This window comes from Sphaeramia orbicularis, chromosome 1 (assembly GCF_902148855.1).
Source record: "Sphaeramia orbicularis chromosome 1, fSphaOr1.1, whole genome shotgun sequence".
Taxonomy (NCBI): Eukaryota; Metazoa; Chordata; class Actinopteri; order Kurtiformes; family Apogonidae; genus Sphaeramia; species Sphaeramia orbicularis.
This window is the reverse complement of record NC_043957.1, coordinates 32,945,435-32,969,952: the sequence shown is the minus strand read 5'-3', so window position 1 is coordinate 32,969,952 and position 24,518 is coordinate 32,945,435. Positions and strand designations below refer to the sequence as shown.

The 24,518-nt window shown below is 36.8% G+C and overlaps 2 protein-coding genes across 4 annotated transcripts in view; one reads left to right on the top strand and one right to left on the bottom strand.

Annotated features, from left to right (window-relative positions):
* The window catches only part of tmod1 (tropomodulin 1), a 38,843-nt gene extending 34,390 nt beyond the window's left edge, over positions 1-4,453 (top strand). For 2 of the 3 annotated variants that reach the window (XM_030149609.1, XM_030149619.1), the window contains 2 exons: positions 565-664; positions 2,997-4,453. In XM_030149609.1, the coding sequence (XP_030005469.1) occupies positions 565-664; positions 2,997-3,015 (119 nt within the window). In that variant the 3' untranslated portion in view covers positions 3,016-4,453. The remainder of the gene's footprint in view (positions 1-564; positions 665-2,996) is intronic. The other variant, XM_030149627.1, reaches the window with a different exon arrangement.
* Positions 4,454-8,975: 4,522 nt separating this feature from the next.
* Positions 8,976-24,518, bottom strand: part of cplx2a (complexin 2a) — a 38,464-nt gene continuing 22,921 nt past the window's right edge. The window contains exons 3-4 of the mRNA XM_030144111.1: positions 15,225-15,403; positions 8,976-10,737 (exon numbers count right to left, since the gene is read on the bottom strand). Coding sequence (XP_029999971.1) covers positions 10,543-10,737; positions 15,225-15,403 — 374 coding nt within the window. The 3' untranslated portion in view covers positions 8,976-10,542. The remainder of the gene's footprint in view (positions 10,738-15,224; positions 15,404-24,518) is intronic.

Genomic DNA, 24,518 nt, shown 5'->3' with positions numbered 1-24,518 from the left:
CAAAGGACATTCCATAAAAATATATATTTCCAATCAAACTTTTACTTTCCTCTTTCTCAGGAGGATATAACAAAAACTGAAAGGTTGTATCCAAACCGATAACAGCTAAAGTACATACTGTATTTGGAGACTAAGACAAAAAACTATCCAGTTACATAATCCATACAGCCTTTTTGTAGAATTGCAGTTGGCGGTGCTAGTTATTGCATGCGTCAGTGCTGACAATTTATCTTCACTCTATCTTCTTAGGTTCCACTCTAATCAGACTGTAAAAGAAGAAAAAGGCTGATATCATCGGTCCGTAACTCAGTAATGTGGCCAGAAAGCCCCGGGCCAATCACAACAGTGCCTTCTTAAGTTATGACATCAGCTCTAATTAAAGACAGTGAGAAAAAACAGAAAAAGAGAGATGAATGGGAAATTAATGTTTCTTACTCTATTCACAATCATGGACTTTGTATGTACAACAACAACACCACAAAACCATGGGGTCTTTAAAATGACCTAATATCTGAATGAACACCCTCCTAATGTACTTTTCCCCCTCCCTTGGTCGTCCTTAAGCACGGGTCGTCAGGTCAGAGTCAGACGGATCCTTCACCCTCACTTTGTCCGTCCCAGAGCTGGAGAGAGCCTTCGGGAAAAAGTTCAAGCCTAAGACTAAGTAAACTTTTAAAAAGAAGTGCAGCACCTTTTGATCGCTCAACCTTTCCTTTCCCTTCCTCTGCCAACAACATCTCCTGGTTGTTTTCCAGACCACTGAAACTGTTGCCACCTCCAGTCTTAGTCCTCTGAGAGTTTCTGCTGCTTCTCTGCAGTGTTTTCAACACCTTTCCTCTTTCCCTCTTCTAGCCGTCTTTGACCGGTGCCAGTATCTCCCAAACATAGCTGTCATTTCTCTGCAGTCGCCCCATTTGTCAGAAATGTGCTTCTATTTTCTGTAGTCCTTGAAACCCCTTACCCAAGAAGGAAACTAAGTGGAAAAATGTTAAATTGTGGGATGTCCATAAACAAAACGATATCCAAAAAAATCAGTTTAGTTTTTAACAGAAGTAAATTTTGCTAACATGTCAGTGTAAGGAAAAACAACCTACACTAATAAAGCAACAGATATAAAAGATGATTTACCAAAATAGTCAAAGATTCAAGATTCAAGAGTTATTATTGTCATTATGTGTACACATAACAAAATTTAGGCAGGTAGTTCTTGGCTAAGGACAAACTGTTCATAAATCTCATAAATCAGCCAAAAAATTGCATGGTGAAATTAAGCACCATTTGTTGTTTTGACCTTTTTAATCTTGCTCCACTGGTTTTTATATTATACTTGTTTTACAACTCCCTTTTTGTTCTGTTTTATTTCCTTCATTTGTTGACTTGTCATAGATTTCAGTGTTTTTCAACCTTTGGGTCGGGACCTGCCTGGAATTCAAATGGGGTCACCCGAAATTTCTAGTAATTGATTAAAAAACAAAAAAAACCCCCAAAACTTACTAATAAAAAATATATGGTGAGTTGAGAGAGACAATCATAAAAGCCATAACCATAAAAGACATGGCTAACTCTGAAGCTGAAACTGAAGCACTGTGGTACTGTTTATCTTTCAAATGTTCATTGTGGTCAGTTTCAGATGCTGCAGCTCTTTCATAATTCAAAGTTTGAGTTGTTGTTTCTTCAGTATTAATTTACAGCCTCGTAAATACAAGCTGGACTGACTGTACATATCCTGACCAAGGAAAATAAATTTCTCACTTTGTGCAGTAATCTACACCTGGCTTTTCTGCCTCCGTCCATAATAATATACATTATATAGAATAAATGTCATCTAAAATTAATGTTTATTTGAAACATAGTATAGCAAACTATTACATGATCAAAAACAAATTAATTTTAGGAAAAAAAAGTCTCCATTTTGAATGTCTGGGGTCACCAGAAATTTGTGACATTAAAATGGAACCACTGATTTACATGCTCCTTTTTGAATCTGTTTCCTGTCATTATTGAACTATCCTCAATAAGAGTTTGCATATTGTATTGTATGTTCTAAAGTTCCAATATAAAAAAACAAGTTGTCAGCTAAGGTGCAAGTTAAATACAAAAAACAAGATAAAATGTCAACACACTATAATATGTATCTATAACTATAATATAATATATATAACTATATAACTATAATATAATATATAACTAACTATAATATGTATGAATCTGATTGGACAGAGTGAGACAGAGCCATTTTCTTCGTGTTGTTGCCAAGTCTGACAGTTCATGTAGCCCATCGCGCTGAATATTTATAGCTTCATGGTCGCAGGAACAAACTGCTCGACCCTGGCATCGTCTTCCTCACATTCCCAGTGTTTCATCTGTCCAGTGGTCTGTTCCTCATCCACACACTCTGTTGTTCTCTGCGCTTCAATATCCTGACAAATTCAGCGTTGTCTGTTCAGCCTGTGTCTGTTCTTTTGTACATTTCTGGTATCTCGAGGCTGGATTAACAGCCAGGCAAAGCAAGCTATTGTCCCAGGGCCTGGACAGTCTTGGTCTCACAACACTTACATTGTTCTCAAATACATGTCAGGAAAACCCCAAAAATATGTCAGGAAAATTAAATCATATTAAGCAGTCTAATTTGTAAAGTATACCAATAAAGGAAAAGAAATGCAGGCTTCCCTTGGGATCCATAGCTTATTGTTTTGCTTGGTTTCCCTGGTTAATTCAGCCACACGCTTATGTCTCATGTTTATTTTTTCCTGTCAGCTGTTTTTATGACGTTACCTTTGGCATCCATGTGAAGTAAAGTGACGTTATTTCAGTCTTTCATCGCGCATGTCGAAACCTCTTTCCTCCTGTTTTTTTTTTTCACGCAAAGCAACAAAGTCAAACCAACTTCGCTCATGCTTCTGCTAAACATAATGATGACACTGACATTCTTTTGTTGTTTTTCTAATTTTGTCTTTTTCTTCTCCGATTTCTCTTGTTTTTTTCTCCATTTACAGTAAGAAAGAGAAGGCTTGAGGGAGGACCCATCTTCCCCAAGTGTCGGACAAATGTGTAGAAACCAGGGCTATCTTCAACCCTCTGTTTCCCCTCGACTCCTACCAGCTTTCCAAAGCCCCTTCTATAATCCTTCTCAGCGACCTACTGTACCTAATGTCCCGTGACGTGAACATCACATTAAGTTCAATTGTTTGGGGTTCAGTTGTTAATCTTTGAACTCTTTTACTTTTCAGCCTCTTAGATCTGATGAGATTAGTCATCCATCCGAGCTGTCAGTGCATGCAGAAAGTGAGATTATGTTCTTATTTTCAGTGCTCTGAAACTTTTGTTTTGACAGTTTATGTAACTCTTTGTACAAACTCACAAAAACAGTGCAAATCTTGAATCCCATACTGGGTCCCTACATGTCTTGATTCCTTAATAGGGGGGCTGGAGGACTGGTTTTAATGTGGGCTCATTTGGAAGGTGAAGGGCAACTTTTAGCAAAGTGTTTTTATTGTTGAGTTGAATGGATTCTAATTATTAATAGTGTTGTAAATGAATTGTGTTGTCCTTTTACTGTTATCCTCCTTTTCTCTGTCAATGTTGAATTTTCAACAAAATAAACAACAAAGCTAATGTTCCAATTTAAAAAAAAAAAAAAAACTATCACGTCAGATTCTGATGTTATAATCTTCACCCTAAAAGTATCCTTAAATACATAAATATACAGATTGTTCAGTAAGTTAAAGCTGGCTACTGTGCGATTTGTCACTATATAACATATTTATTAGTGACAGACCTGGGAAAGAGGCAGGAGCCATTCAAATACTTTACATCATACATCATATAGATTGACGGTGCTGGAACATGTAATAACTTGTGTAAAAACTGCTGTAAATGAAAATGTACACTCTAATTACATTTGACGCTGTTCCGTTACCCAACATTAATATTACCTGTTTGAGCACAGAGCATTCCTGCTAGCTGGGGATGACTGCTGCTTATTTGTATTTACTAAAATAAAGACAAACCCACAATAAGATATATTTCTCATCTAGTGTGTGTAGCATTTCCGCTATAGATTGCAAGCATCATTCTGTGCATTTTTACACATTCAATTTTGTTGTTTGCGAAGCCTCAGTTAAACAAACTGTGAGTGTTTGAATCGACCTCTGTTACATCTTAAACCAGGTTTGGTAAGAGTTTGTGTTTGTTTGTTTTTTATTTACTGGAGCTAAAATGTGTGGTTAATATGAAATGTATGGTACTTGTTCACTGTTTCACCTTAAATCGTCAATCCAGGTTTGCAGAAATGGATGAAATTTTTAACGTCTTTAACATCTTGTAGAGCCTATTGAAGTAGATACTGCAATTCAGCATGTATCTGTAACATGGTAATAGAGGTGTAATAAACAGGTAGTAATGAAGTAATTACTAGGTATTACCACCAGCAATAACTATTAAAAATTAAACAGAAAAATGGTAATTACTATATAATACTGTCTATTTAACCCATAAAGACCCAGTGCTACTTTTGTGGTAGTTTCTCTCTATTTAACCATTCTTAAGTATTTTATCACCATTTTTTTCCCCAAATTTTTCCTCTGTATTTTGTGTTTTTCAGTCAAAATCAGGTGTTTTCCATTATTTAATCTGCTGATCATGTAGATGTTCATAAAAAATCAGATTAAAGTTGAGGGTTATTTTATCAGAAACAGAGACAGCTGAAAAAAAAAAGATTTTTCCAGGAAAATATATCATTAACTGAACATTAACCAACCGTCTTCATCCACTATCATTGATCCAACTCCATGGGTTTTACCAGTCAATCAATGTTGTAGAAGATGACGGAGTTTCCATGGTAACTACGGAGCCTCTAAACATCCAACTGGGTCATATCTAATGACCATGAAAAGATGACAAAATGCATTTTACACCATTTATTTACATGTATTGATAGGATTAGTCGATGAACAGTTATTTAACACTTTAGATCAGTGGGTGGTTTTGGCTGACGGTGGCTGTTTGGGTCTTTATGGGTTAATTAATTTTGCCTTACATTACAAATATTACCTTTGGTTCAAGACGTTTAATGCTGTATAATAATGAAACATAGAAGCAAAATGTAAAAACACCTGGTTCTATTTAATTTCATGGTAAAAGATTAAACCAAACATAAAGAGGCAGGACTAAGATGAGTAAGATTACTGGTGTTATTCCAGGGTTATTACATTGGTGACTTCATGATATTACTACTTTACTCATTATTGTCATGTTAATACTGAGCTGTGATATGAAGTGCTACTCATGCACTATATGGACACAAATATTAGTACACATCACTCTTGCCATTATTGACTTGGAATATTATGATAAGAAAGTCCATGTCACTTGTTTTCAATTATCACGAGTCTAAAAGCAGATTTTTTTTTACCCTTAGTGATAGTTGCAGAAATGTCTGTTTTACAATGATTATTTATGGTCAAGATGTGACAAATATTTCAGAAATCTAGAGGTAGAATATTTACAATTATGAAGTAAAAAAAACATTAATGTTGAGTGAAATTAAGTTAGAAAAAAAAATACTTTATTCCAATATTTTATTTAATAGCCCGGCCCCTTGTGAGCAGTGAAACATCTGAATTAAATGTCAATATTTTTGTCCATATAGTGTAAATCAGTAGGAAAACAAAGATGATTGAGTTTGCAGATACTTACACAGCATGGTTTTAAATCCCTGATGTAAACTGTGTCTCTATGTCCTGCTTAAACTAAATTTCCAGTCTGAAGTTGCACACTTTAGGTTCAGACTGATGTTACCTTCAATTCTGCCTTGATGTGAACAACTACCTGATACGGATACTGAAGACTGACAGCATGTTTAGTGGTTACAGATCGGTTTGACATCATTTAATGTCACTGTTCTGCTCTGTTTATCTGTCATTAGTGCTGTTGGTGTGGTTTAACAAATGGTAATGGATGTAAACATTTATAAGCAGCACAGGACTGAATGTTAAAGGTAAATAAGCACTGTGCTCCTGCCACACACAGCCTGTGTGTCCTCTTCTGCCCTGTTCTTGACATCTGTCTTGTGTTTTTTTTTTTTTTCTCCGATACTTTAGAGCTTGATCTTGTGTTTTGTTAGATAGTCCACCTCCTTGGTTGAATTTTTTTTTTGTTTATGAAAGAAATAAAGTTTGAAAATATGATATCCACAACGTCTCCTGTACTTTGATTACACTGGGTTTGGTTTATCAACTCAAATTATATTTATATAGCGCAAAATCATAACAGAAGTTATTTCATGACACTTTACATACAGAGTCGGTCAAAACCAGACTCTCAAGCCAATTTACAGAAATCCAACAGAATCCTCCAGGAGCAAACACTTGTGACTGGTGACAGTGGCGAGGAAAAACTTCCTTATAACAGCCAGAAACCTGGAGCAGACCTTGACTCCTGGAGGATGGACGTCTGCCTTGACCAGTTGGGGATAGAGAGGGTAAAGGAAGAGAAAAAGAGGGAGAGAGAGGGAGAGACGGTGGGGGGTGGGGGGCACATGAATACAATTGATGCACAGCAAACTGAACTGTAAAAAAGTAGAACAGCTGGTGTTAGTATAATTACCAATACCCAGAACAAATGTCCATAACTGTTAATACAACTAGTACAAGTATTAACAGTGGATGAACTACTACTGTAACTGTTAGCACAAATGATAGTAACCACTGTCATCTATGGAACTATACGAGGGGGGCTGAAAAGTTCAGAGCCTGACTAAGAAGGAGTTATTCCACAGCAATGAAACTGTGCATACATTAAATTCAACCTCTCCTGATACTAATTGCATGGTTTCCCTCCAGATAAACCCACATTGGATAAATAATTTAGGACTTTGAAAAGTAGTACCAGAGACATTTGGTGAACCATCCGTGGCACTGTGGTCTTATCAAATGTCTGCAGAAAAAGGGGTTAGCCCCCAAGGACATTCATGCTGACATGGTTGCTGTAGGGGATGATGCTCCAGCTTTATCAACTGTGCAAAACTGGGAAGCTGAATTCAAGAGGGGTAGGGAGAATGAGGGAGGGGTGAAAAGCAAGCATTTTCATGAAATGTCTGTAGTACGGTCTGTACCACAGTGCCACGAATGGTTCACCAAATGTCTCTGGTACTACTTTTCAAAGTCCTAAATTATTTATCCAATGTGGGTTTATCTGGAAGGAAACCATGCAGTTAGTATCAGGAAAGGTTGAATTTAATGTATGCCAAGTTTCATTGCTGTGCAATAACTCCTTGTTAGTCAGGCTATGAACTTTTCAGCCCCCCCTCGTATAATAAAACACTTACATCACTATATGAATAGGTGAGTGATGATAATGTTTATCACTTATAATACGCACCAATCAGCTATAACATTATGACTACCAACAGGCAACATGGTGTTTATGTAGATTATCTCATTCCAATGGGTCCTGTCAATGGATGGAATATATTTATTTTTTTTTTTTAACTGAACCTTTATTTACCCAGGCAAGCAATTAAGAACAGATTCTTATTTACAAATGCAGCCTGATATATTATATATATAATATAATATATTACACAGCATGTGAACATTGAGTCCTCAAAGTTGATATACTGGAAGCAGCAAAAATGGCAAGGGTAGAGATCTGAGCAAGGGTGAAAATGATCACAAATCACTGGGTCAGAGCATCTCTAGATTTTGTTGTTCAGTCCCAGTGTAAGGTTACTACTGACCAAAAGTATCTAAACAACAACCAGATCTCAACCAATCCAGTATCTATGGGAGTATAACATTATTACCACCGGTCTAATATTATGTAGGTTCCCCTTTTTCCACAAAAACAGGTCTGACCTATAGCCTAGACTGAAGGAGTGCTGTGGTATCTGGACCAAGTTGTTAGTAGCAGATCCCTGAAGTCCTAGAAGTAGAGAGGTGGACCTACATCAGGGGTGTACAGATCCTGCATGTTTTAGATGTATCCCTCTCCTAACACACCTGATTTAAATGATGAGCCTACCATCAAGTTCTGCAGAAGCTTGGTAATGACTGTCAGGTGTGCCGGAGGAGGGAAACATCTAAAACATGCAGGATAGCAGCCCTCGAGGACCAGGATAGGACACCCCTGATCTACATGGATCAGATTTATTTGTCCAATACTTCCCACAGATGATCGATAGTCCTGAGTTTGGGATGTCCTTCCTTAGTCCATTTTTGGTCGGTACTAACCACTGCAGACCAGGAACACCCAACAAGACCTGCAGTTGTGGAGATGTTCTGACCCAGTCATCACTGTTACAATATGGACCTGGTCAAAGTCACTCAGTTCATTATGTTGAACATTTTTCTGCCTCCATCACATCAGCTTCAAGGACTAAATGTTCACATACTGCCTAAAATATCCAACCCAGTGAAAGGTACCATTGTAATGAAATAATTCATGTTATTGACACTTCTTCTGTCAGTGATCATAATGTTATGGCTGATCAGAGTACAGTCAATGATTTCTCACATTATGGACAACAGTGACACTTACAGGCCAACGGTGAGAGTTACAGCATTTTTCTCCCTTCGGCCAAGATTATGCTGGATAATTGTAATCATATTTTTTGGCTGATGATTAGCACATCTATGATATAAAAGTTGAAATTTCCATCAATTCAAACTGGAAATTTTTATGATATACTGACAACAATATAACTCTATTTAATCCTCCATCTGTTGTTTATGTTTATAAGTAGCATAAAACCATTTACAACACTATAATGTACTTATAAGCACATATAAACTCACAATTGTCAACTCCTCCATCCATAGATTCATCAACAGTACATTTGAATGAATATAAATATTTGTCTTCATTGGGGAACAAATTTATGAATGCAAATTTATATGAGAATATATATTTTAATCTTGCATGTAATTTAGTCTTTAAGCACACAACGGACAAAAAAGCAACACGTTTTTAATGTCTGTGAACAAGGTTTTAAGTTTTTATTGAATCTCAGGCAGAAACATACATGATAATCCTTTATTGCTCATGGCATTTCATTTTCACCTTCAATGGTTTGATCTCACCTCAAAACCAACAATATCTGACTAAATGTGTCACTGTTTCACATCGTCTTTTCATACACCTTCTGGTTTCGATGTGGAACTAAATCATTACTCTGTAGCCAAACTGCAGTTTTATGTGTTTATGGAAGGAGGGTAATCTCTTGCTCTCTCTCACTCACTAAACTTGCAGTCTATCTATTTAAGTCAATACTGATTATTGTCACTTAAAAATAACAGATACATGTTTTTACTTTACAGATTCATTCAGTGTTCTCTCCCTAGAAGTAGATCCTGATAGTAATAATAGAGTATATACTGTAAGTCTGGTTTTATGGCTGAAAGCTTAAGGTTTTGGCTTTTTTCACAAACTGCTGCACGGTCATTCTTCATCAAAACAATTAAACAAGGAAAATAAAACCCTGCAAACTTGTAAATTAAATTTCCTGAATGCATACAGTTTTTTTTCTTTCATTTTATTACTGATAATATTAACTGTTATATTAACATTATAGTGAAAACACACTCAAACTTAAGAGTTATTGCCTTCATATTTTTTGCATGATTAAGAAGAGAAACAGGAGGAAGGGGAGTGAGTTTACATATTCACACAACAAACTGGTCCAGACAAATGGCATGCAAAGACGTAAGAAGGAGGTGAAAAACACTGAACAGGGGATTAAAAACTTTTTTTTTTTTTTTAAACACTACACTACATGAATGTTGTTACACTCTGGTGTTGGGCTTATACGGAGTGTGTCGGGGAAATAGACGACACAGAAAATGGGAAACACTGTGTGCAAACGTTTTACATAAACTTTAGACATGGGCAAACACAAAACAGTAGCTTTAAGAGCACACAATAATAGTCTTTAAATTTCCTTTTTAAAATATGGCTTATCAAGTTATCACATTTTTTTTTTATTTTAAAGACAGACACACAGTTAGTGTAATAATTTTTATATAATATTACGATATGATTGTTGGCCCACCTTGAGGCGCATTATATATTTATTTATTTATGAATGTACAAACTGAGTGAACGGCGTGGTCGTGGTAGACAAGGAGATTATTTTCTGTGCTGCAAGAGAGCTCTGCAGCTACCGTCGCAGACGAGAGAAAAAGGAGTTTAAAACTTCTCAGTCTAGAAGGATAAACCATCTAACGTTGTGTCTTTAGCCCCTCTGCTTGCTGTTAGCTTCATTATTCTGTCTAAGCTAACATGAGCATCAGTCAAGCTAACGTTCACCTGGCTGCAAACTTAGTCTAATGGCTACTATTCACACTGCTGGTTCACACCTGATTCAGTTCCCCATGTTGTGTCTCATAAAAACCCATCTGTGATATGTCTAAACACAGCTTTTTGTGACGTCATTTGTTGCACTCTGTCATGTGGGTGGAAAAAATCTGATTTAAGCCAACTTTGTGAATTTACAGTAGTTTATAAACTAAGATGGGTAACGTTAGCGTTAGCTGGCTTGCTAGCCTACTTCTTCAGCATGTCTTGCAGCGGGCCTGGCAGGTATTTCATCACTGTGTCCATGATGCTCTCCTCCTCCTCCTCCTCATCACCACAGCCGGCTGGCACAGCTTTCTTGGGTCGGGTCAAGCTGCCGGCTGCAGGCTCCTCTGCGGCGGCCGCGGCCTCCGCCTCAACCACCTCACGCTTTTTCAAGCCATACTGGTGACCAAACACACATAAAAAGATTGGGAAAATAGTGAAGTGTTCAGTTAAAAGGGCAAAAGGCAAACTGGCTCATAATAATAATGTGCATTTTACTTTCACCAGTTCATGCTTACTTTTTGCTAAATTGTAGTGCATTAAACATATGAGCGATACAGGGGCCATTCCACCGAATGGGTGCCATTTGCTTGTTATAACTCTTCCAAATTAAACTTCATTTTTTATCTTTTTTCAACACTGAATCTAATAACACACATATTTAACTATTCAAAATGTGCACTGGTCCATCTCAGGCAACTTTATTTCATTTTTTACAAGGTTTTTAAGCAGAACATGATTGCATTTTTCTCAGTCCTGTTACCAAAACTCGTGACATTTGAAAAGCACACTTAAAAGCTTGTCAACTAGTTCCTCTGTTTTCCTCTCAACAAAGTGTTTATTTTAAAGAAATGGTTGGTTACATGTTAAAATAATGAATATTTGTGACTAAAAAATCACTATATATGCACGCAAATTGTAATTTTCTTAAAACTGAAAAAGTCATTTTTTCATTTTAAAGGAGACCCAAACCTCAAATTTATCAAAATTTTTATGATGCAATTCATTAAATATTTGGACGAAGAATGGACCACTCATAATTGAAAAAATCCGGCGGTTAATCTTTATTTTTTAGAAAAAGTTATTTAGTAACAGGAATGAACATTGGGTAACAGGAATGAGTGTGTGTGTGTGTGTGTGTGTGTGTGTGTGTGAGGGTGGTCCAAAAATTTTTTTTCAGATTCTCTGGATTAGAACCCTGCATTTGGTTCCATTTCAGGCCAAATTACTTTGGTCCAAATTTTATGCAAATTAATATTTAGAGGTTGCACAGACACGTGCAGATTGCTCTACATACTATAACATAACTAGCCAAATGAATATAATAATTTCAACTGTAAAACTTTAAAATCAAGTGAATAGTATTATATCGAGTAAAATTAATAATAAATCAATACACCAGAGGATGCTACTCACTCCTGTTACTGTTACTGTTACTCAGTCCTGTAACTCTTTATCTGAGTAACAGGACTGAAAGTAACAGGAATGAGTTTTTAGCACAGAATTAGCAAATTCATGAAATACAGCCACATGGCATTCATGGTAATAGCATGAGGACACTGAGCACATTCTTGTGATTTGCAAAAAATATGTGTTTTTAAGATAAACAAATAACATCTAAGAAATAATTTTGGTAACAGGACTGAGCGTTGAGATTAACCTTCTCAGTCACAGTTACAATATCATCAAATATACAGAAAAAAAAATGAAAGAACTTAGTTTTGATCTTCCCATGGCCCTCAGAAAATCCAGCTGATGTAACTTCCTGCTGAACATGGGACTTGTGGAATGTTCCAAATTTTTCAGAGCGGAGAATGTGTTAGGGTAACAGGACTGAGTGAGAACCCAGGGACACGACTAAAATGTATTATTTTCACAAAAATATTATTGATTTCTCATGAAAAAATGTATTTAAAGCATAGATGGAATATGGAGTCACACAACAATGCAAAAAAACAAACATTTCTGAAGTATTTTAATCATTATATTTCATGGTAAAGTGTAGCATTAGCAAATATTGGTTATCAATGTCTGTGATTACTAATGATCTGCACCATTATCTCCTCTGAAAAACAAAAGACAAATTTGATTGACTGTGTTTATTATTGTCAAAGGCTAATTAAATGTTCTCTAACATAATCTTTTGATAGGAATGTGCCTTTTAAAGCAAAACTAAATATAACACAAGTTTATACTCCAATGTAACCTCTTTTTAATCAGTGATATTTTGATTAGTATCTGTAGTTCAATATATTTGTTCCCCAATAACTGTAAAATTTGGCCATTCAATTATGTTCCTTCATTATATCAAATCATAACTAAGGTTAACTTTACACAATTCACTTAACAGGATACATCTGCAGGGGAAACTGACAGAAGCCTTTCTAGCAGTAAGGCCTTTGGGAGCTGTTCGTCATTCTTTATTCTCTTCTGGGAGGATTTAGGAAGAACAGAGCAAAGGGACGAGTGATTGATTCACAGTATTCCCCTCAGACCCGCCCCACGCTGCTGTGACGTTGAGAACATGACGGCAGGTATTAACGTCACAGCCGCTCCACTTCTGCCTGACATTTATGAAGGAGGGGGGAAAACGCAGAAGCACAGAGAATTCAAAAATTAGTCTGATAGGCTGTGTATCACAACATATTGATGTTCTCAGACCAGTCACTTTTCATTATTTAAACCAGCTCCTTTCTCTATCTCATAATTCAGCACAACTTCCAATCATGGCACCTGGTTTTGTTTATCACATAATTTGTTTCTCTTTGTTTTACACAACTTATTTGTGATTCTGCAATGATAAGTCACAGACTCAGTAAAAGTTAAAAATAACACCAAAGCAAGGGAAAAATAGCGTGAGAACATTGCAGGTGTGTAGCGCTGTCACACAACCAAGATCTGATGCTTTTAAGCTGAAAAGAGGACAAGAGCATTCAAAATCAAAGAAATTAAGAGTGATTTTTCTGCAGGACGCATCAAGAAATAAAAGCTTTTTTTTGCTAAGCCTTTGGCACTAGATACTTTTGTTATTTTAGGATGTAAGCAGTCTGTGTCTGTCATCCAATTTTTATATTTATATCCAATATAATTCAATATTTGAACTATATACAGTGTGTGTATATATACAGTACTGTGCAAAAGTTTTAGTGTGACCTACTGTACTACATACTACAGTAAAGTATGTACAGCAGTAAAAACAAAAGTTTCAGTGAAAAAAGCAGCTTCTATAAAGCAAAGTGGTTGTATTTAGTGTGACCTTCCTTTTACACTTAACATGTCTTTGTTCAAACAACATGAACTTTTTGGCATTCACTTTCTGATTTTTACCCTTGACCACACTGGCCACAGGGTATTTTCATCAGTTGGTCATCTGTCTGTCTGTCCGTCTATCAAAAACTTTGACATGCACAGATAAGTCAGGCCACTGGGGGCAGTAGTGTGCCTGATAAGTCAAGTCAAGGGTTTTCAAGTGCGCACACCTTATGTCTTATTCCAGGTTTCATTCAGCACATGCCAGATGTTACTAATGGTTTTCGCTGCGTTTTGTCAGGGGGTCAGGGGTCACACTAAATACTGACTTTAACCTTTAGAACCCATTTCAGGGTTTCTGCAGGTATCAGCTAATCTAACTGAATGCTTTTTAACACTCTTTTTAATGCCACTTTAAACAAATGTAATGCCCATGGCCAACTGCAGATACAGTCTTATATATAGTTTTATATATACATGACTGTTTACCACTGACAGGCTTTAACCACGTTCTGAATAGTTCCTCCTCCAATCACTTCTGCTGAAACATTTTTCCAACATTTGCTAATATTCCCTCCGCTCTTTCACCACAGCATGAGCATGCTCACAGCACGTTGCATTCCAAGCATCCGGTGTTGTGACTTTGTGCACTGGCCATAAACAATAGCCAATTAAAGGGTTCCACCTGTCAGTCATCACTCTATATTTCCAATCAAAATTATTAAATGCTTATATAATCAAAATAAATTGGGAATAACAATGCATTTTTTCCATCAAGTGTATTTAATTTTTTAATGCCTCTGCCTTTCAATGCCATTTAAGGCCTTCATTTTCACAAAATCTGTTTAATGACTTTTAATGCTTTTTAATGACCTACAGAAACCCTGCATTTAGTTCAGTTTTTTGTGTGTCTTTTAAGGCTGTGCACATATTTCCTGTATTTTCTTGTATCCGAAGAAGGAGACTGAGAAATAAATATACATGTTCATTTCAACGCTGCAAACACAACAAATCTAAAGGCCACCTAAAACTTTTGCACAGTACTGTATATATACACACACTGTATATAGTTCAAATATTGAATTATATTGGATATAAATATAAATATTGGATGACAGACACAGACTGCTTGCATCCTATATATAAATATAAATATAAATATATATACATGGAAAATAAGCAGCAAACACCTGGTCATCCCCACAAGTTAGATGTTCACTATATCAGAGGTTATTTGAAAAAGGTGTTTCCATTCCCTCTATGTGTTTACTGTTGGGAAAAAGTAAAACACCTCAAGAGAGCCTTTTTTTTTTGCTAAATTTGTTTTTCTTTTGCCACTTCAATATTTTTCAGTGTGAAATTTTAAAATATACTTAAATTATGGTCAAAGAAATGTGACCTTATATAACAACCAATTGTACATTATGTAAGTGATGAGAGGGGCCCCAAAGAGCCCAAGTCCACTGTCTATATTGTTGTATTGAGCCATTTTACTTGTTACAATATTACAATAAATATTGCAAATAAACTGCTTTTCTTTTTGGAGACCAGACCCAGCCAGGGATCCAGATGTTTTTAGGCTAATGGCTTAACATTACCCACGAGGTTAAGTGCCCATCACTGTCATTATACTGTACCTTGTCCCTGATGCCTTGCCTCATACTTTCCCTCTCAGCCTCCATCTTGGCATATTTGGCCTTCCTCTCTTCCTCCTGTTGCCTCAGCGCCTCCTGTCTTTCCTCCTCTTTCTTTGCTGCATCAGGGTCCTCCTCCTTCTCCTCCCCACCCAGCATCTTGCCCACATCAGGAGGACCTCCTAAGAAAGAGACAGAAAGAGACAAGAGGAAAAAAAACATAAAGACATGAGACACAGTGACAGCTCAAGCATACAACTAGGACTGAGATGTCAATGATCAGATTAGTGTGTGTAACAGCAGGAGAAACAAATACAGACAGGAACTGTGGGCAAGCAGAAACATGACATGAAAGTAAGTGGACTCCTGGGAGTGATAAAAATAGACACATGAAATTACAAACTCAGGTGAAGCTTTTCAGAGAACAGCGCAGTGGCAGTTTTGTTTTAGCATGCAATATATTCCAGAAGCAACTCCAATGTTTCCATTTATTGGACTGTAATGTATTTATACTTTGACGGTTCAGTAATAGTAATATACAGTGGCCCAGAGGTGCAACATCCCCAAAAAATTATCCACCATAAGACAAAAAAAGATTGTGATTTATTTAAAACAAATACCTGAAAAATAATTGTAGCCTACCCCTTGAATAAAAATAAACTTGTATGATAGAAAAATCAATCTTCAAAAAACAAAAAAACAAACAAAAAAAACAACAACAAAAAAACCCAGCGCTCATTTTAAATGAACGTCAGTTGGGGCCAAGGTGTATACAGAATTAAATCACCGTAGATCAGCAAATTTGAGAAGCGGTGTTTTATGTCTTCATTCGTTACAAATGTCAGACCTGTATTTATGACTGAGCTGCGACTAAAATGACAGCAAAAAGCGTTTTTTTGTCAGTACAGCCTACTTTATGTTGAAAGTGTAATGTAATGTTCCGGCTCCATTGACGCATTTGTTCCCATACACCACAGTGTCAATGCAACATCTAGTGTACCATAATTTCTGGTCAATAAGCCGTTACTTTTTTCCACACACTGCGAACCCGCGGCTCTAAAATGATGCGGCTAATTTATGTTTTCTGGGCTAACGATCGATTCGGCTGATGAAGAAGGAAATAGAGCTGCTGCACGTAAGCTTGGCATCAATGAAGCGATGGTGAGACTTTGGAGATGGGGTGAGTGCAGCTAATAGTCCGGAAAGTATGGTATACATCTATGAGAGTGTGGTTGTTGTGTTGACATTAGAGCCCAACCGATTAATTGGCCGGCTGATTAATCGGGCCGATTATCACGTATCACCAATTATTCAACATCGGCCAATATGTAGCCGATATACAAACTTTTTTTGCTGCGCGGAGATTCTGTCGCTCACTGTTCCTGTGTGTGTGTGCTGCCCGGAGAATAAGACGAATTTGAAAGTGAGTTAGTTTCACTTTCACTCCTGCTCGGACAATGATGCTATCACCCCCCATACACAATCACATAATCACGGAGCTACCCCCAACCCCCCCGGGTCGCGCGCTCTGACAAGGATGGACTATTATATCCTGTGTAGATCAGTGTTCTTATTTCATATATCGGCCAATATATCGGTTATCGGCTAATATCGGTCATCGGCCAAAATATTGGATATTGGCTTCTTTTAGCCCCCAATATCGGTATCGGCATCGGCCCCAAAAATCCCATATCGGTCGGGCTCTAGTTGACGTCACTTCCTTAGCATTAGCCACATTAGCTGAGCGCCTTAAAAATTTTCAGCATATGCTTTTACTTTTGAAGTGGCTTTTGCCACAGTACTGTGGCACAAAAAAATCGGTTTGTCTGTAACCACAGAGCCAGTCAGCACCCTCTTTATATCATGTGTAGAGACTGGTAACCTGTCACCCTACTGTGGCAATAAAGGGGGGGGGGCGCACTATGTGTACATATCCTTCTGTGAATTGTCATATTCCTATAACTGCTTGCTTTGCTTACAGAACACACTGTGCATTATGGTCATGTTTCACAACACAATAGACACTTTAATCTTAATAAACCCTGAAGCTTAGATGTAGACGTCACATCCCGAAAAGTACCAAGACAATGAGATAGCAAGTAGGTTGGATCTGAAGACAGCAGAGATTTAGCTCCGTACGTAATGCTTTGGACTGCAATGTGGAAACGGCTTCATTGCTTCTTGCTGCTGCGGCTGTGTGGAATCCCGAAAAGGCCAGTGTGATGGTTTCAGTTTCAGTTTCAGTTCAGTATATACACAAATGGACTGCTTGTGATGGAGTCAGCTTCGAAGTTGTTCACCGTGAGGGGAGTGATTCAGGTGTGTAATCATGGAAAGACTAACGGATTCATGATACTCGGCTGTCACTCAGGTTTTACAGATTTGCTAAAAAAAATTGGTGACGAACATCATATGCTGCTTTAAAGTTTTAATGTTTAAAAAATCTTATTAAAAAATTTACAAAACATGAGTCTGACAGTAAAAGATCCTTTATTTGTGTCCTAAATGGTTAAAGTATAAGTGAACGGTTGTTTGTCTGTATATGTCAGCCCTGTGATGGACTGGTGACACATGTGGGGTTTACCCAATCCTCGCGACCCTCACATATAGACAATGAGGGTGTTGTTGGTGCAATTTTCCTTGATATCAAAAAAACCTTTGATACAGTAAACCATAATGTTCTCATATCAAACCTATCTGAGTTCAATTTCTCTGACAATGCACTAAAATGGATGGAGTCACACTTAGAGTCAAGACAATAATTTATAAAAATTGACAATAGATTCTCATCACTGGCTAACAACCCAACTGGAGTTCCACAAGGTTCAATACTTTGACCAATTTTGTTTCTTATTTTCGTATATTAATGATCCTCCTTCTATTTGCCCTGGAATTAATATTCAGATGTATTCAGATGACTCAGTTATTTATACCCATGCAAAAACAAGGGAGGCGACAGCTCAAAAATTGTCCTTGTCATGGAAGATTTCAAGCACTCTGAACACAATTTGAATGAATACACTGAAATCACTGAATCAGGATTAAAACAAGTACATTTTTACACATGTGAAAACGTGAGACAACAGACCATGCTTCCAGATGCATTTGGTGTCATCTGTCTAGTGTTGATGTGCAATGGTTTTTAAGCATTTGACAAAAGCAATAGGCCAATAACATGAAAGGTCAATTATGATGTAAGTGGCTGGCTTAACCTATTTTTACTTTTCACATGTACATGCGTCATATGTGTTACAGGTAGGGTATATTGATCTCCACATGTGGTGTGTTAAAATGAGAGTCTTGATATTTACGCAATCTCCTTGTAACCATCAGCTGTGAAAAACGTAGCAATCTGGCTTGATTGAACTTGATTAATACCTAAATGCACTTACCTGTGTCTAAAAATAAAAACTGTTGATAATTTTGAGTACTAAGGCATACAGTACTGGACATTAGCTGGATAAAAAAAAAAATATATATATATATATACACATAAATAAATAAGAATAATAATAACAATAATAATAATAATAACTTATAAAGTATGTCTCTAGATAATGTGTGGGTTAGTTTAATGGATTTTAGATGTACCAGACATCAGTTGCCTTTTTGCTGCTGCATGCATTGGAAGAGCTTTTCACATTTATCGCGCTCTGTCACTTCTTGGTCACAAGTAGATAAAAGGTACAGTGAAAGGGTGAAAAGGGTTTCATCAAGAGGAGACTGCTCAGTCACCTTCAAATCAACATCTTTTAGTTGATCTGCCTTCTCTGTCAGCGCAAAAGAGAAGTGGATTTCACTCCCTATAAACATTAGAGACTCTTGCAGCCTAACTATCCTTAAAACTAACTGAAAATATGGCTGAAAGCAAAGCAAACCAAATCTGTGATCACTGACCTGCCTGTTGATGTTATTATTTTAAAGGACATTTTGATTGTGTTTTGTAAATGAATTTGTCACATGTTAATATGTGGTATTTTACAAGGTGCTGTGTTATGTATATTCTCTCTTATGTCATGTACTGTCTAGGTGTGTTTCAATATGTCCTTGCCTGTAGGGATCACAGATCTAAATTATCATATAACATCTGGCTCAATAGAAGAGTGCTGCTAGACCCTGTTAAATACTAAACTAAACTAAACTAAACTAAACTAAACTAAACTAAACTAAACTAAACTAAACAGTTTCAGATCATGGATGGTTGTTTATGGTCTACATCAGTGTTTCCCACGCATTTTTTGGCTCGTGACCCCATTTTTAAAATCACAAATTTCTGGCAACCCCAGACAGTCAAAATGGAGACTTTTTTTTTTTTTTTTTGCCAAAATTAATTTGTTTTTGATCATGTAATAGTTTGCTATACTATGTTGCAAATAAATGTTGATTTTAGATGACATTTATTCTATATAATACATATTATTATGGACGGAGGCAGAAAAGCCAGGTGTAGATTACCGCACAAAGGGAGAATTTTATTTTCCTTGGTCAGGATATGTACAGTCAGTCCAGCTTGGATTTACAAGGCTGGAAATTAGCACTGAAAAAAAAAAAACAATAAGTCAAATTACGAATTATGAAAGAGCTGCAGCATCTGAAACTGACCACAATGAACATTTGAAAGATAAACACTATGACAGTGCTTCAGTTTCAGCTTCAGAGTTTGTCATGTCTGTTATGGATTGTGATTGCCTCTCTAAACTCACCATACATTTTTTATTATTAACTTTATTTATTTATTCATTAATTAATTTATTTGTTTGTTTGTTTGTTTATTTCTTTCAATTACCAGAAATTGCAGGCAACCCCATTTGAATTCCAGGAGACCCCACGTGGGGTCCCGACTCCAAGGTTGAAAAACACTGGTCAACATGTATAAGTGTAAAATTTTACAGCTCATATCTCTTCTCAGTATGATTAAAACACACAAGGTGGCTTCACCAAATTGATGTTGATGTTTAGTTCAGGGACCTTTTGAGGTCAACAGGAAGAGGAAATGGCCCTTAATTAATTTAGTAGGAAAGGCCACTAAAAAATCTACTCCAAATGTTTATAGCTGAGGTGTTTGTGTTGTATGCACTGGAGTCTCACCTGAATCAACATAAGGTCTGTATATTTTAAGAGGCACCTTACTATTGTTTTTAAGGCAGACATGAAAAGCTGTGCATGTTTTCTTTACACAGTAGGGAGTCCAACTGTCAGTGTATATTTTTAAGTGAATCAGAACAAATGGTGCTTTCTTCTTACTTGTCTTATTCAGGAAGAAACATAGATTGGGTGAAGATACTGAACGATGAAAGGAAAGAAAATAAACAGAACAGCACAACTCTGAGCCTGAGAATATCATGCTTGGACAAGAAAACCTGTCACCGAGCATCAACAGAAATAGAGCAGAAAGAGAGGAGGTAAATAGTAAAAAGGCCTGAAAATAGGGGAGAAGGACAAAAGAAATGGGGATTCAGCTGAAAACAGTGACAAAACAAGACATATTTAGGAAGACAAGAAGAGCATAAGGAGAGAGAATCTGTCAGAAACCATTGAGTCCAATTAGCTGAGCTGTTCCAGTTAGTGGGATTACCCATCAGCTTCTGCAGGACCAGAGAGAGGCTGAGAGAGCGCACGACAGATGAAAAGATGGAGGCACGGACAATGCACAGAGCGACGAAACCACAGCGACAAATGGTTCGGAGGGAAAAAGAAGGGTGGAGAAGAAATTAGGTGTGGAGGAGGGAGAGATGAAGAATGAGAACAAAGAAATGTAGAGGGGAAATGCAGGAAAGTGGAGAAGAGACAAGGAAAGAGGAAGAGGAAAGGGTTGAGAAGCAGAGCGGGGCCATCTGAGGAGAGAAAAGAAAGACAAAGTACCCCTTCAGTCTGCAGCTGCCCCTGGTATCGTTAGTACCGGTATTTTGTTTCATCAGCATAATATAAACTAACTGCAGCAAAATGCACGGAGCTAAAAAAACACACACACACACACACACACACACACACACACACACACACACACACAAGAGGAATAGAGGAGGGGGAAGGATGAAATGAAAAGGGGTGAGTAAAGGAAGCAAAGGTGCAAAAAAAAAAAAGTAGAAATGCAAATAAATATATAGCAAAAACTGCTTTGCATCATTTACCCTCACCATGACTTGTTATTTTCAGAGATGATGTATGTATTATGTATTGTCTGAGTAGTTATAATAAAGTTCACGTCCCCAGTTTTCTTTCTACAAAAATCCTTCTTTGACATTTAATGACTACAGTTCAGTCTTTTGTATCTCCTTTGGTTTATGTCTTATGTTTATGTTGATGCAAAAGTAAAGCTGCTATTTCATTTCTGTTTTCCTGAGTTTTTTTTTTTTTTTACAACAAACTAAATAATTAAATAAATAAATACGTACGCAATTTAAATGAACAAACTATAGATATAAGGTATGAGTTAAACCATAAAGACCCAGTGCTACTTTTGTGGTAGTTCCCAAATGTATATTTCTCTATATCCAACCTTTCTTAAGCAATTTATCACCATTTATTGCCTCCGCCAAGTAGGTTATGTTTTTGTCAGTGTTGGTTTGTCTGTCTGTTTGTCTGTCTGTCTGTCTGTCTGTTAGCAAGATAACTCAAAAAATTATGGACGGATTTGGATGAAAATTTCAGGAAATGTTGATACTGGCACAAGGAACAAATGATTAAATTTTGGTTGTGATCAGAGGTGGAGGGGTGGGCCACTGATCTGCCTTGGCGGAGGTCTGCGCTCTATGAGTGCTTCTAGTTCTAATATTGTCGTCTGTATTTTGCTGTTTTTCAGTGAAAATCAGGTATTTTACTATATCTAATTTACTGATCATGTAGATGATTATAAAAAGCTCACATTATTTACCACCTCACCATCACAGAGCCTCAATATTTTATAGACGAATGAATTACGCACTCAGTTCTGATCTGAACAGTCTAAAGGTTTTATGGGAAAAAGACATTGGGGTTATCTTTGGGAATGAGGAATGGACAAAAATAATTTCACAATGTGGTACATTTTTAAAGGAAGGTAAAGGCAAATTTACACAATATAAGATATTACAAAGATATTATTGGACACCTGACATCTGATGAATAACACACTGTGTTGGAAATGTCAAAATGATAATGGTACTCTGATCCACTGTCTGTGGGAATGTCCAATCATCAAACGTTCCTGGATAGTTGTAATTCATACTCTAAATAACTGGCTGGACAGAACTGTTCCACTTTGTCCAAGGCCTGGGTGAAAAAGGACAGATAGCTAATGTATCAAACGAAAAATTTTCTGTTATCATGGTGAGAAATAAGATGCTCTGTTAAACACTGGTTACTAAAGAGTGGATCATGGTACCACAGGTGGGCTATAAGGGGTCATTTACATTAAATAAAAACTTTGTCATTTTCAACTTCATAATTTTAATTTCAGTGCTTTATTGATGTAAATGAATATTACATGAAAAATTTCCATACCTGGTCAACTGTTCACATATAAACCCAATTGAAAGAAAGAAAAGACAAAGTAATCACAGAAATGAGTTAATAATAAATGAAAAATAATGAACTACAAATAAGTAATATTTTATTTTTATTTTATCAGAGTTAAAAGTAATATAACGTAACTAACCCTCACCACTGACCTTTCAATAGCGCTCTACCGTACAGTCATTTTACTGCAAAGCTATGAAATGAAGTCTGTATGGAGTGGACAGATTCTCACTTTTATAATTAAAGGTTCTATAATGTATGATTTATGCATGGGTTTATGGAGGTTTGTACTGGAAGCTGTAGCAGTAATGTAGCTGTAACATCTGTTGATGTAAGCCAACTACGTTCCTAAGCTAACCTTCGCTCTAGTGCGGGGGTCACCAACCCTGGTCCTCCTGAGCTACTACCCTGCATGTTTTAGATGTATCCTGTTGGGATTCTACTTACGAATCTGACTCCAATTCTCTATCCCGCGCATTCGTTACATTGGTTATCACCTTGACCATAAAACAGACCTGAAACAGGATTTAAGAATAGCAATGAATCAATCATTTAATGAGCACTAATTAATCTCACACAGATCTGTGGTCTCCAAAGGTTACAGAGAATCAGTTTTCCTGACCCACAGACATGAGGTCTCCAAGCAAGACTCCAAGACTCTTCATCCTCAAGAGTCCCAAATTTGAATATGCAACAAGACAAAGTAATCTTACTTAGTCCTTAGAAATAAAACAGGTAGTAAGAAGTCATGGAAGAAAAAAAAAACCTAAAAACTAACACAAATACATTACTTCATTTGCACATTTGAAAAGGAGTGGGAATAAAGTCTAATTTATTCAATCCCACCCTTTCTCTATGTTGTTCCTGCTTCTTTATACTCTCATATGGGGTGTTGCCTTCCTCCTCCTAACTTCAGCCAATACCTTCTCATATCCCCCACACTACTGCTGTCCACTCCATTCTCACTCCATGTCCTTGCCCTACAGACTTCCTTAACTCTTCTTTTTATGGTTAATATAACAATAAACATTCCACACTCCTAAAAACCAAGGTCACCCACCTGTGACACTCTGTCTGTATTTTTCCATTCTACCCCTTGAAGCCTGTACCCTTCTGATGTCAATAAGTCACACAACTCAGAACAAATCAGCAAAACACAGAAATCATAGCTACATCATATGACATTCCGATTACAAAACAGAAATCATGGTCATAACATATTGCATTCTAATTATATAATGCTTAAGTTTTTATATGTTCTTCAACTATATAATTCTAACGATCCCTCTTCCACCACACCTGACTCAAATGATAACCCTTTCATTCGATAACGACCCATCAGGTGTGCAGGAAGAGGGGAAACAGCTAAAACGTGCAGGATAGTAGCTCTGGAGGACCAGGGTTGGTCACCCCTGCTCTAGTGTGTCTCAGTGCTGCAGCCTTTGAGGAACAGAAAAGAAGAATTCAAGAGCTATTGTACAGATTATTTGGAAAATCTGTCCTGAAACCTCTTCACAGAAATCAGTATATTGTGTCTCTTAAGATGGATGTAGACAACTGAGACTGTCGTTTGCCTAAAATGGAGTAAGTTAACTTCGGCAGACAAACAGCTCTCTTAAAAGTCATCAGAACTCTACATGTTATGCTTAATTTATGTGATTTATTTTAGAAACGTGTTATATTTAATATGAAATCTCAATTGACAGAATTACCTCACTATTTGTGGAGAAATGTTAAAGAAGGCTACTGGAAACTGCTTTAATAATCATCACTATTTGTTTTCAACTTCTTTCATTTGTT